The sequence below is a fragment of the Poecilia reticulata genome, linkage group LG11 (assembly GCF_000633615.1).
Source record: "Poecilia reticulata strain Guanapo linkage group LG11, Guppy_female_1.0+MT, whole genome shotgun sequence".
NCBI lineage: Eukaryota > Metazoa > Chordata > Actinopteri > Cyprinodontiformes > Poeciliidae > Poecilia > Poecilia reticulata.
The window spans coordinates 22,021,415-22,033,266 of NC_024341.1; the positions used below are offsets into that span (position 1 = coordinate 22,021,415).

Consider the following 11,852-nt stretch of genomic DNA (forward strand, 5'->3'; position numbering starts at 1 on the left):
TCCAGACAGAGGGATAATCAGTAGCCCAGCATCATGACCTGTTTGTTCTGAAGATCCTGCAGCTTCCACTTCTCTTCCTAACATGGCGCCTCCTCACCCTGACTCTCATACTGATTTAAGGAACCACAGAGCTCTGTTAAGTTAAAACTCATCTTCTGAAGTTGGGATATTTTTCCTCCAACAGGATCCAGAAGAATCACCTCAAACCAGATGTTGGACTGGATTTTATTTCAATGTTATTGTGAATGTTAGAGCCTCATTTTCAACAGTGGAGCTATAAAGGTTTTAAAAGGTTATTTTGGAAAAAATCTCATCAACATCAATATTTCCACTAAATAAGAGGCAAAAAAAAAATGTTAGAGGAAAAGCCTCTCAGATTCTGAGCCCGACAGCACCAAACTATTTTTTTATATTAGACAATTAATTTAATTTCACATAATTATCGCGGTAGAAGCCATTTGTTTGTTAAATTTGATGTTTGTTGTAAATGACGTACAGTCACAAAGAACGAGGTAATTAGTCCAAGTTTGTCGTTTATTGAACGTTCAGAAACTACAGCGGCTGTAATGAGCCACAGCAAATGTAAAACAACCTGAACAGGTGATCAACTCTAAACCACTTGCACCTTTTTACTCTCCGTCTCTCTCTGTCATTTAAGCACATCCATTGCCATGGCAACCTCCTGCGCTCCACAAGCCGACCAGAGATTGTGTTAAAAACATAACATTCAGTCCGTTACTTTGCGATCATTAATAAGCCTCCCTGAACACAGCGATGGTTGATTAGTTAATTTTAAAATCCTGCTCTGCTAGTTATTTTGGTAATGGAACCGAAACGCATAGAATTGCGCAACACCTTGTTGAAACAATAATTACTGAGATTATTATTGTTGTTGGATCATTAATTTGAACACGGTTTGTTGATTTTTTTAGTTGTTGTTCTTTAATAAAGTTCTGAACGTTTTGATAAGCCAATCAGAGGAGGACGTGCTGGTCTCAGCGTCCTGGTGACGTTCAGTTTGTCACCTGATGCCGAGATCGACTCAAAACCTTCCGCGATCGACATATTGCACCGCTGCACTAGTAAAACACAGTTATTTATTTCTGATTAAGACCTGTTTTAGATCGTTATTGAAAAACTAATCAGTCACTGCTGATTAGTGGGCGCATTCACTGCTGCACAGTGAATCCATTGATGTTTTCACAGCAGACAGCCGCTCCCCTCTCTTGAAGGTACTGCGTACCCCCGCTAAATATTTTAGGGGTACGCAGCACCCTGCCGTACCCCCTTACTTTCACCCCTGCTTACAGCCCTCTAATTTAGTTTTCTTTTAACAATGTGTTTCATATTCAGTTTTCATTTTTCACCACTAGGTGGCTGTTAGATCCCATTGATGCATAGTTCTGAGTATTGTGTAGTTCAGAGATATATGGAGCTAAAACAGTCTCATAATTCACAAATGCACAGACCAAGATTAACAAATGCACAGGGCGAAAACCACACTTGTATTTTTGATTCAACACAAATATTTCTTGATATACAAGCTGTTTCTGGCCTGTGAGTTGTGCTACATTTATGTGTGAATTTTCAGACTCCCCTGACATCTCAATCCACAAATGTCTTTTTTTAAGAAATGGTCTATTTGATTGGATGATCACCAGCCAGACAGTTTCCTTGTTTCAGCCAATCATATGAATGGACCCCCCATGTTGGGGTAACCTATGTTTTAGACCATCACATTAACCCATTAATGTGAAAGTGTAGACCTCAGCCTGGCTGTTCTCCACACCAAGATAATAATTGCCTTTGTATGTTATGAATTGACATAGAGACTGTTGGGGTTTTTTAAAGTTAGTTCAAGACCTGTATAGAACCAGACACAAGACAAATGAGGGTTTTATGACTTCCTTTGCAAAGGGAGAGATCCACAACCTCTARCCYGCTCGGGATCAAAGAYTGGTGAGCTCTGCTCAACTCTGCTTGGAAATGGCTTTTATTATGATGACCTTCTTCAGTAGAACAATGCTGAGATAACAGAACAGATGGACCCCTTGAGTAGGAAATTACATTATAGATACAGAAAGAACCTTAAAGCATGACTGGTCAAAGGTAACTGAACACATGTAGATAAAACACTCAAATAAAATGATGAAACAATGATTAGTTAAAATGAGTAATTTTACCCAACAGAGACCTGGCCCTTAAATTATAAATTATAGCAACGTAATAATTCTCTTAAGTCATGCTTTTCAGAAACACAAAGTGATTTTTTAATTGATCATACAAACTTGAATATGATAAAATATGTACCCCTCTCCAAAATACACATTGATGTGCATTTCTTAAATTTTTTGTTAGCGTTAGCTGGCCTTTACTGTTTTGTTGTCAATCTGTGATGTTTCTGTTTCTGTTTCTGGCTCTGCTCTGCAGGGAGATTGTGAGTTTTTGACATAACCATTAAAGCCCAGTTCTCACTGAGAAACAAATATATAAATGCAGAAACTTGGTAGATGATAATTCGTACATTGTTTATACATTGTTTACGTAATATATTCAGGTTCTTGTCTAATACTTACATAAAGGAGCGATCCGGACATTGATGTTGATGCTTCAGCTATACAGTTTTCTGGAAGTTTGTTCCAGATTTGTGGTGCATAGAAGCTGAATGCTGCTTCTCCCTCTATCTAGTAAACATCATACATGACATATTAACTCTCTGCTCGCTTGCAAATTCTTTTCTGTTCTCTCACAGCACAAAAAGTACTGTCATCTGGCAACCGTCCCAGCCAATAGAGTGAGGGTGTTATGCTGGGGCAAGAAGCCTTTCCCAGGGTGTGTTTGTTTTCTTCCAGTGGGTGTGCCTGTGTGGATGCTATTGACTTTCTGTGCCGCTCAGTGGAAGAAAACCTTTAAACACTTTCTACATATCAACTTCCTACTCAAGCTTTACTCTCTTTCATATCATCACAGCTCCAAAACCACAATATGGTTTCAATAATGGAAATAAATAAAAAACTGTTTAAGTATGGATATAAATTCTCAGGTCTTAGAGGTCAAGTCAAGTAATTGAAAACATGACATAAACCCCAGTGCACTGACAAAGCAGATCTTCTGATAAATGCTTTATCTAAGCAGGATATAATGATTGGTGAATAAGCCCTACAATCACTTTGTCAACAATAATTGTTAAACATTAAGCAGGTAACCATAAAAAACATATATAAAATCATATAAAAGGACCAGAAATCCTTTCATTTAGTTTGAGATTTGGAGGCTGTATCAACATGAATTTCATTTCTTGGATGTTGGTGATGTTCTGTGGTCTAACTTTGGCCCAGGATGATGTTAATGAAATAGAAACACAGTTAAGTTTTCCTGAAATGTCAGTCTTGCTCCAAGAGCTCGGTGCTGTGAAAGCAAAACTAGAAGCTGTGGAAACCAAGCTGAAAGAGAAAAGTGAAGCCTTGGAAACAAAGCTGAAAGAGACTGAAAACCAGGTTTTAATGGTTAATGATAAAGGTAAATCCTTGGAAACAAAGCTGGAAGAGACCAAAAGTCAGGTTCTGGTGCTTAATGATAAAGGTAAATACTTGGAAACAAAGCTGAAAGAAACCGAAAACCAGGTCTTGGTGCTTCAGGAGAAAGGTAAAGTCTTTTCTTTTTTTTTTTACTGGTTTCTCAGTTTCACTGAAGATTTTGAAACAGCTAGAACCATTCTAAAAATTTTTTATCTAGAAGCATCCAAGGTAGTTTTCAGTGCTGGAATAAGTGGTGGAGCCATTGGACCCTTCAGCACATCAAAGACCTTGGTCTACACAAGAGTCATGACGAATCTGGGCAATGCCTACAATCAGCACACTGGTAAGTTGAGTCGTTGTAATTTTCCATTCTAAATATTCTGGAAAGACTCATTTATTTGTCCAAAAATTTCACTTTCCAATTTAAACATAAAAATAACATCAGGGATTGAAAGTCATTATGTAATCTAAAAATTGAAACAGGCATTAAAGTCTCCTTATCTGTTGCCCCAAAAACACCTACATGTAAGTCTGGAGGCTCAGTGAAAAAGATAAACATGAAGTCAGAGTTTTTGACAAGCAACAGAAATTATTTGTCTCTTTGTTTCCACAGGCATCTTTGTTGCACCTGTTAGAGGCATGTACTACTTCACCTTCTTCTATCATGCTGGTGGAGAACATCCTGTGGGTCTGGACCTCATGAAGAACAATCAGGTTGTTGTGCATAGCGCTGATCACATGACACTGAATGACGGAGCTGATAATGGTGGAAATGCAGCCTTTATGGAGCTGCAGCAGGGAGACCAAGTCTACGTCCAGATGCAGCCAAACACACATATTTGGGGAAACAGCTACTCAACAACTTTTAGTGGTTTTCTTCTGCATAAAGTCTGAAAAAACATTGATGTGATCATTTGAATGGCTTAAAATAGCTGACCAGAGAGTGATAATGGTTAGTTGGTTTTTTTACATATAAATATCTCAGTGGAGATTATGATTTCTATGGTGTGTTTCAATCTGTGTTTAATTGATCTGAACAGAATTTACAGTCATATTTACAATGAGACTCAATAAACATACTTTCTCAATTATTTTCTGTGGTGCCCCTACGCATCCAGGGATCATAATTCTTTTCACGCCCCCAGTGCCTTTCCCTCCCCAGAATTGAAATATGGCAAATGTGATAATATTTAATCATTTATTCATACAAACCACTGGCTCCAACATTGTATGACCGTATTAACAAACAGCTGGTTTATTGCTCTAAGTCTCAAATTTTCCAAGTTCAGTTTATTAAGTCAATCAGTAAACTTTAATCTACTCAGTTTGAAAGAGAAAAAGTGCAAATGATTCACTTTCATGTGCATTTTTAGACTTAATACAGTAAAACCTTTTACAACTGTACACTGGTGACTTGTCAGCTTCTTCAGTTTAGCTTTTCACAAGGTATATAGTTTGTAACATTTGTTGTAAACAATTTGCAGCAATATTATTTATATTTCAGTTTGTCAGATGAGATGAAAAGAGCATAACATTTTGCATTAACAGTAAAAAGGGAGGCTTTGTCTATTTCCTGGCATTTTTCTGAGAGCTACAGTTAGTTGCTTATGAATGAGTATAAGGGCCAGACTAAGATTTTGATTTGTGTTTTAAATACAAGTAAAGTTGGAAAAGTTAGAAAACTAATTTTATAACTTTTCACCATATTGCACTAAAATGGGGGAACTTTTGACAGTCTTGTAAGGTTATAGTTGGTTTTACAAATAAGGAAATACTTAATATTTTAACACACTGGAATCAAATTATCAGCCCCAGGACTTTGAAACAATTTTTTAAACAACTTTCTATTTCAAAGAAAGAACCAGACTGGCTGAGTGAGTCACGTCACATCGAGGTTTTTGATTTAACGACTCTCTTCCGGCAATATCGAGTCTTTATTCTGCTAATAGGTTCTTGTAGTATTATGACTGTATTCTTGTATTTGAAAATAAAAATCTCTTAAGAGACAGAAACAAACATGTCTCTCTTCCTGGCTCTTTGATGTTTCAGGCAAGACACAAAAATGAGCCACAAACCAGAATGTAAAATCACTCACAAGACATTTATTAAATCAATACATTTGGCCAAATGGGGACACGACCTCCTCCTGCAGGAGCATCAGAGTGAGGACTTCATAGTTTTATCTCTCATCCTCGCACCGAGACATCGTGAACCCCTCCAACTATTCCTATGCACACAAACTATACCTGTTAAATCCTCTCCTACATAAAATACTCCACTCTTAGCTGCTAACCATTTAAGGAGTTGTGGTTTCTTAGATGTTTCACCTTCAATTTCTGCTGCTAGGACACTGACTGGCTGCATCATGTTCTGCCACAATTTGTGCTTCATATCTAACTGTGGTATGCAAACAGGATTATTCATCTTATCTTTAGCTGGAACATTTCAAACTATAATACGAATATAAGTTTGTAAAGGATTTAACACAGTGTAGAATATAAAGCATTATATTTGATATTCAAAATATGCAAAACTCACTCAAAGCGTGAGTTTTGAGTTTTTTATTTAGCCACAATATCAAATATACGTTTTACAGAATCAAACACTATATCATTATTGTATCTGCACCGCTACGGTAAATGGTTTACACCTTTATGTAGTAGTTGTTCAAATTTAACAGTCTTCAAACAGCATAAAACGAGTGAGGAACAAGTCACTGGCAGATTTGGAGACGCAGTAGCTCACAATCAAGATGGCTAATCTTCAAAACCTCAAAGAAGAGCTTAAAGCCATGAAAGAGAAACTGAATGAGATGGAAAACCAGATTCTTGATCTCGAGAAAAAAGGTAATTGCTTGATAAGGAAACTGCTTAAAACGTTGAATTGAAAGTTCTTTTTTTATTCTACTTTTAAAAATATTGATCTATCTAGACTCAACCAAAGTTGTGTTCAGTGCCATAGCCACTGGAAATGGACACACTGGACCCTTCAACACAGACAAAACCATAATCTACAATCATGTGCTAACGAATGTGGGCAAAGCCTACAATCACTTTACAGGTAAGTAGAGCTGTGCTTGCATTCTTTCTGTCTCTCTCTTTCTTTTCTTCTCTCAGTCTCTCATATATACCTAATAATATTTCAATATTTTCTTTTCCTCCCGACCCCACTAGGGATAAGGGTCTAACATAACGGACGGACATTTACTTATTTTTGTGCAGGGATCTTCACAGCACCAGTTGCAGGTGTTTATTACATCAGCTTTTTCTACCACTCCGGAGGAGAATGTCAAGCACGACTGTATCTCTACAACAACGACAAGTTAGTTGCCATGACGAGTGACCACAAAACAACACCAGACAGAGCTGATAATGGAGGGAACGTCGTGTTCCTGCATCTGCTGCCAGAGGACCAGGTGTATGTCAAACTGGCACCAAATTCACATGTTTGGGTGGGGGAGACCCACACCACTTTCAGTGGCCACTTAGTGTATGAAATGTAAACAAAGAAATGTCAGATTTTGACCACAATATATGGAATAATTTCATTAATGTTGATTTACTAGCATTTGCTAACATTTAATGAAAAGTTGAGAACAAATCAAAATCAACAAATTTGTAGTAACCACAAAAAATGACAAAGGAAGGGTTAGGGATTCTAAGTTCATTGTAATTCTAATTCTAATTCTTATTACTTTGAACTCTGTTTCGGCTGTTTTAATCTGTGTAGAAATGGATTTAAGTCTGTCAATAAAGCTTGATTTGATCTGAACAGAATTTACAGTCAGTCAATAAATGAACATATGCATTTCAATGAGGCTCATTGTCAGATTAATTTACCTTTAGAAAATTTAAAGCTTTGAAGCAGGTAATAAACCTACTTTAAGATTACATTTCTGTTTACATTTTTTGTTGTTGATCTGATGCAATATTCTAATTTGAAATGTTAAGTTTTCACTAAGTGTAAGAAGAAAATCATAACAGAAATAAAGACTTTCAGACCATCTGTGCGGAACTAGTCTATACCATTTATTTCATTAAGTGTTTAAAGTTCTGAAATAAACAGACATTTCAATAAAATTTATATTTGTTGAATAAGTCTTTAAATGAAAGACTGTCTAAGTAAATAATAACTTACTTTTCAGGTGATTTTTATTCAGGGAAGAGTTTAACCAAACCAACCTGAACCTACTAGAGACTAAGTGAACCTTAGACCCATACCAGGTTATGCCGACCTTGGCAGCAGTAGTTGCCAACAAATGCAACTTTTAACTGGCAATGACATTTTATATTACTGTTGAAGATTTTCAGCCAATTATTCTTTACAAAATAGGTAGAAATTCAACACGTTGGAGATTTTTAAGCATGAATGGCCTGTTTAAAGTCACACACCATCGCACTGGTTTCAAATTTAAATACTGGGCTTCCCTAAAAGTTAGGTTTTTTTTGTTTGTTTGGTTGGTTGCTTTTTTGCTTCTTTTAGATTTTTATGTATCTGTGTTTGTGTATTTGTTGCAGTCAGTTTTTGATCTGAAATGACGCTGACCTCAAATCTGCTGCCCCAACAGGGTTCGTTAGAATCTGTATCAACAACACACTTATTCTTCCTTATGGTACTTCCACTGAACCAATCAGCTGTATGATGAGATTAAATGGTCAAAATAAACTGTTAAAAATTAACAGCTGGTCAATAAATTTATGAAATGTGACCAAGCTCGGCTTACAGCTGAAGGTATCAAAGTGTTTCTATTTTCTATTGTGCTGCTTTCATCTTGGCTCTCCCATGTCTTTATTCATCTGTAGATAAGTCATTTCCTGAGAATCCATGCTGTAGCCAACACCACTAACAGACATGTTCTTCTACTTGTCGTCTTTCCTTGATTCTCTTCTATTGAGGTCAGTTGGGATTTGTTATAAACAGTAGTCCTGATAAGACAGACAGAACTAGGTTATAGTAAATCTAATCTCTTGTGGCGCATTGTAACTGATAAACTCAGTAATTCTGAGAGATGACGTTGTGCATCCATCTCTATTTTCGCTATTTGACTGTAGAACAACAAATATACAACTGCAAAGTCACATATGTCACCACATGTCTGCGTGTGCTAGATGTTACGTCCCCCGTCTCTTCAAACAAAATACACACCTTGGAAGTGCAATAATAAGTGACACAAACAGAGAATCTGATCAGAATCAATCTCAGACTTAAATCAAATAAAGTTATGCCAGTATTATCACAACATTTTAACTGTTACAATGAAAACTATTGTCAGCGATTGGTGCAAAAACCATTGACTCCATTATCATCACCTCACTGAAAAAGGTACAGGATGTCACAAGAGAACTTTGAATTGAAACATCGTTTACTAGAGCGTCTCAGCTGTGTGCGTTCATTGGAAGTGAGTAATACTCTCGGTGCTTGACCTTTGTTTTTTTAAATGTCTATGAGTGGTGATGGGCCTTTTTGGGTATGTGACACATTTTCCAAACTGTCTCGACTCTGTGTTGTAACTGTGTCACTTGCAGTGACATCTTCTGGATTTAAAAAGTCATTGCAGGTTTATTTATCTTTGTAGAAACCAAACACAAACTCGCATGTATTCCCCCACTGGCACTGAGATATTTGTATGGAGGGACATAAGTACCTAATTATCAACAGTGATGTAAATGTCATTGCTGGTTAAAGACAGCAATTATTGGCAACTAATGATGCCAAGGTGGGTAGAAACTGGTGTAGATCTAAAGTTTCACCTATTCATATTCCAGTTGGTTCAGGTTGGTTTGGTAAAGCTTATCCATCAATAAATAAAAATCACATGAAAAGTAAATTTTTTATTGACTACAATTGTAATTTCTGTTCAGGTCAATTGAAGTTTTATTGACAGACTTAAATTCATTTATACAGATTAAAACAAACCATGGAAACCATAATGTCTCCTCAGAGATTTACATTTCTAATTGTAAAATTAAGAAAAATCTGGAATTGCATCAATTCAAACATTTTTATGCTTTTCTGAAGGACTTGTTGCATCAACATACATTTTCTTTTTCCATTTATACCTTTGATGCTTTCGTTAGCAAAACTCTTTCCTGCAAAGACGCTGACGTCTCAGAGTGACGTTCATGTAATGTGGAAGTAAGTTTTGCTGGATGGATCATTTCAATTTAATTATAATCTACAACGGATTAGCGAATGAAACTGAAAAACACTAACCATGGTCACAGTCTGTTCAGTAGTTTAAAGGCATTCAAATGATCACATCAATGTTTTTTTCAGTCTTGATGAAGAAGAAAACCACTGAAAGTAGTTGTGTGGCTCCCTCCAAACACATGTGTGTCTGGATACAGCTGGACGTAGACCTGGTCTCCCTGCTGCAGCTCCATGAAGGCAGCATTGCCTCCATTATCAGCCCCGTCATTCAGTGTCTTGTGATCAGAGCTCTCCACAACATATTCATTGTTCTTCATGAGGACCAGACGCACCTTATGTTCTCCACCAGCACGATAGAAGAAGGTGAAGTAGTACATGCCTCTAACAGGTGCAACAAAGATACCTGTGGAAACATTTAATCAAATAAATTATGTTGTCTTGTCAAAAACTCTGACTGTATATTGAACCATGTTCCAAAAGCATAAATTAAACTCCTAATTTTATATTACATACTGAAATAGTGCTGGGTGATGTGGAAAACCTCATGCATCATGATATGGACTTTTTCATATCACGACAAGAATACATATTACGATATGCTACATTTTAGTATATTTTGAGCTATTCTCAAAAAATCTGATAAAATATAATTGCTTGCATTTTTCCTTTTGTATTTAAGCGACATGTAACTTAACTGTCAAATTAGATAAATTTTAGTGGAGCAATACATTTGTATCATACATCTTATATTTAATGATACTATTGATCTGTGTTACTCTACAGATCAATAGTTTTATTGTAAAGAATAGCAGAGAACAGAAGGACAAACGTGAATCTAAGTCAATTGCAGGGACGACATTCACAGTGTTAAAGAGCCGCTTTGATTAACTTCAGTCCTCATGGCTTAACATGGACATGAAAAATAAGACTATTAATAAATGCTCCTTAAAAACACAGAAATGTGTAATCCCTTTTAGACTTAATTCTTAGAACAGCTAATTAAATGTAGTTTTTATTGAAAAGAACAAATCAACTTACCAGTGTTCTGGTTGTAGGCATTGCCCAGATTTGTTATTATTCTTGTGTAGATTAGGGTTGTGGGTGTCTTGAAGGGTCCAATGGCTGCATTCCCAAGTATACCAGCACTGAAGACCACTTTCAATGCTTCTAGATAAAATATAAAAGAAAAATTGTTTGATCAGTTTCATATCCCTTAGTGAAACTGCTAAACCAGAATAAAAAAAAAGACTTTACCTTTCTGTTTAAGCACCAGAACCTGGCTTTCGGTCTCTTTCAGCTTTGTTTCCAAAGCTTCACCTTTCTGTTTAAGCACCAGAACCTGGCTTTCAGTCTGTTTCAGATTGGTTTCCACAGCTTCTTGTTTAGCTTTCATGGCTTCAAACTCTTTGAGGAACTTACACATATCAGGAGAGCATGACCCGGTTTCAGTAGTGACTTCTGTTTGAGATAAAACATCCTGACCCAAAGTTACACCACAGAAACACAGAAACAAGCACAGTGTGAAAATCATCCTGGTTCTCTAATGTTGCCTCTAATGCTCCACCAAACTTGATGCTGTTTTTATGAAGCTTCAGGATTAATGGTTAACATGTTGTGTGAGCTCTGTTTGCCTTTTCAGGGCTTTTGGGGTGTTGAAATATCATTTGTAAATCAGAGTTAGTGCTAAGCTTTCATAGACAGTAGACATAGAAATGCACATAATCATAATGAAGAAAATGTTATGCTTCAATTAATAGTAAAATCCTGAATGTAACTTAAAGTACACAGTAAAGGGTTAATAAAGATAAAGCTGTTCTCATCTGTTGTACAACAATGTTTGATTTTGCTATTATTAAATATTAAAATGTTTCAAAGGTAATCATTAACAAAGTCAGTCATTTTGATGCACATACCTTTATTTATTATAGCTTTGTTTACTTTGAGGATTAAAGTATATGTAAGGTTTTTTTTAATGTACAAAAGATTCAGGTCAGTAAAGTATTAGCTGTTGGTCTTCAGCACATCTGTATTGTTGGGTCTGCTTTCTCTCATCCTCCTCTCGACGAGGGTCTTCAAATAATGAGTTCTTCAGCAGGACTCTGGAGAACTTGACTTTCACTGAGTAGGTAATTCAGCCATTGAATTCAGATGTGATGAACCAGGGAGACATTTAAAAGTTTCAGA

At 36.4% G+C, this 11,852-nt stretch overlaps 3 protein-coding genes across 6 annotated transcripts; 2 read left to right on the forward strand and 1 right to left on the reverse strand.

Annotated features, from left to right (window-relative positions):
- The first annotated feature begins 3,380 nt into the window (after positions 1-3,380).
- LOC103472772 (complement C1q-like protein 2) lies at positions 3,381-4,454 on the forward strand. The gene is made up of 3 exons (XM_017307362.1): positions 3,381-3,645; positions 3,736-3,861; positions 4,132-4,454. The coding sequence occupies exons 1-3, from the start codon at positions 3,381-3,383 to the stop codon at positions 4,410-4,412; spliced, it is 672 nt and encodes a 223-aa protein (XP_017162851.1). The 3' UTR covers positions 4,413-4,454.
- A 1,816-nt stretch (positions 4,455-6,270) lies between these two features.
- LOC103472773 (cerebellin-2-like) lies at positions 6,271-7,020 on the forward strand. The gene is made up of 3 exons (XM_008422607.1): positions 6,271-6,364; positions 6,450-6,578; positions 6,740-7,020. The coding sequence occupies exons 1-3, from the start codon at positions 6,271-6,273 to the stop codon at positions 7,018-7,020; spliced, it is 504 nt and encodes a 167-aa protein (XP_008420829.1).
- A 2,322-nt stretch (positions 7,021-9,342) lies between these two features.
- LOC103472742 (complement C1q-like protein 2) lies at positions 9,343-11,248 on the reverse strand. 4 transcript variants are annotated; one of them, XM_008422567.1, is made up of 3 exons: positions 10,986-11,248; positions 10,707-10,832; positions 9,343-10,071 (listed from the first exon to the last, which is right to left on the reverse strand). In XM_008422567.1, exons 1-3 carry the CDS (start codon positions 11,197-11,199, stop codon positions 9,791-9,793), a joined length of 621 nt encoding a protein of 206 aa, XP_008420789.1. In that variant the 5' UTR covers positions 11,200-11,248; the 3' UTR covers positions 9,343-9,790. The 4 variants fall into 4 exon arrangements, with proteins under 4 accessions (XP_008420789.1, XP_008420788.1, XP_008420787.1 ...); XM_008422566.1 differs by having other exon boundaries at positions 10,707-10,835; XM_008422565.1 differs by having other exon boundaries at positions 10,923-11,248.
- Positions 11,249-11,852: the final 604 nt, after the last annotated feature.

What these genes read in the sequence shown, in the direction of transcription:
- LOC103472772 (XM_017307362.1), top strand. Translation starts at nt 3,381, where the DNA reads ATGTCAGTCTTGCTCCAAGAGCTCGGTGCTGTGAAAGCAAAACTAGAA. An exon ending in CTTGGTGCTTCAGGAGAAAG is followed by an intron (nt 3,646 to 3,735) that starts GTAAAGTCTTTT and finishes TTTTTTATCTAG; the next exon opens with AAGCATCCAAGGTAGTTTTC. An exon ending in TGCCTACAATCAGCACACTG is followed by an intron (nt 3,862 to 4,131) that starts GTAAGTTGAGTC and finishes TTGTTTCCACAG; the next exon opens with GCATCTTTGTTGCACCTGTT.
- LOC103472773 (XM_008422607.1), top strand. Translation starts at nt 6,271, where the DNA reads ATGGCTAATCTTCAAAACCTCAAAGAAGAGCTTAAAGCCATGAAAGAG. An exon ending in TCTTGATCTCGAGAAAAAAG is followed by an intron (nt 6,365 to 6,449) that starts GTAATTGCTTGA and finishes TGATCTATCTAG; the next exon opens with ACTCAACCAAAGTTGTGTTC. An exon ending in AGCCTACAATCACTTTACAG is followed by an intron (nt 6,579 to 6,739) that starts GTAAGTAGAGCT and finishes ATTTTTGTGCAG; the next exon opens with GGATCTTCACAGCACCAGTT.
- LOC103472742 (XM_008422564.2), bottom strand. Translation starts at nt 11,199, where the DNA reads ATGATTTTCACACTGTGCTTGTTTCTGTGTTTCTGTGGTGTAACTTTG. An exon ending in TCTGGTGCTTAAACAGAAAG is followed by an intron (nt 10,836 to 10,922) that starts GTAAAGTCTTTT and finishes TATTTTATCTAG; the next exon opens with AAGCATTGAAAGTGGTCTTC. An exon ending in TGCCTACAACCAGAACACTG is followed by an intron (nt 10,072 to 10,706) that starts GTAAGTTGATTT and finishes ATGTTTCCACAG; the next exon opens with GTATCTTTGTTGCACCTGTT.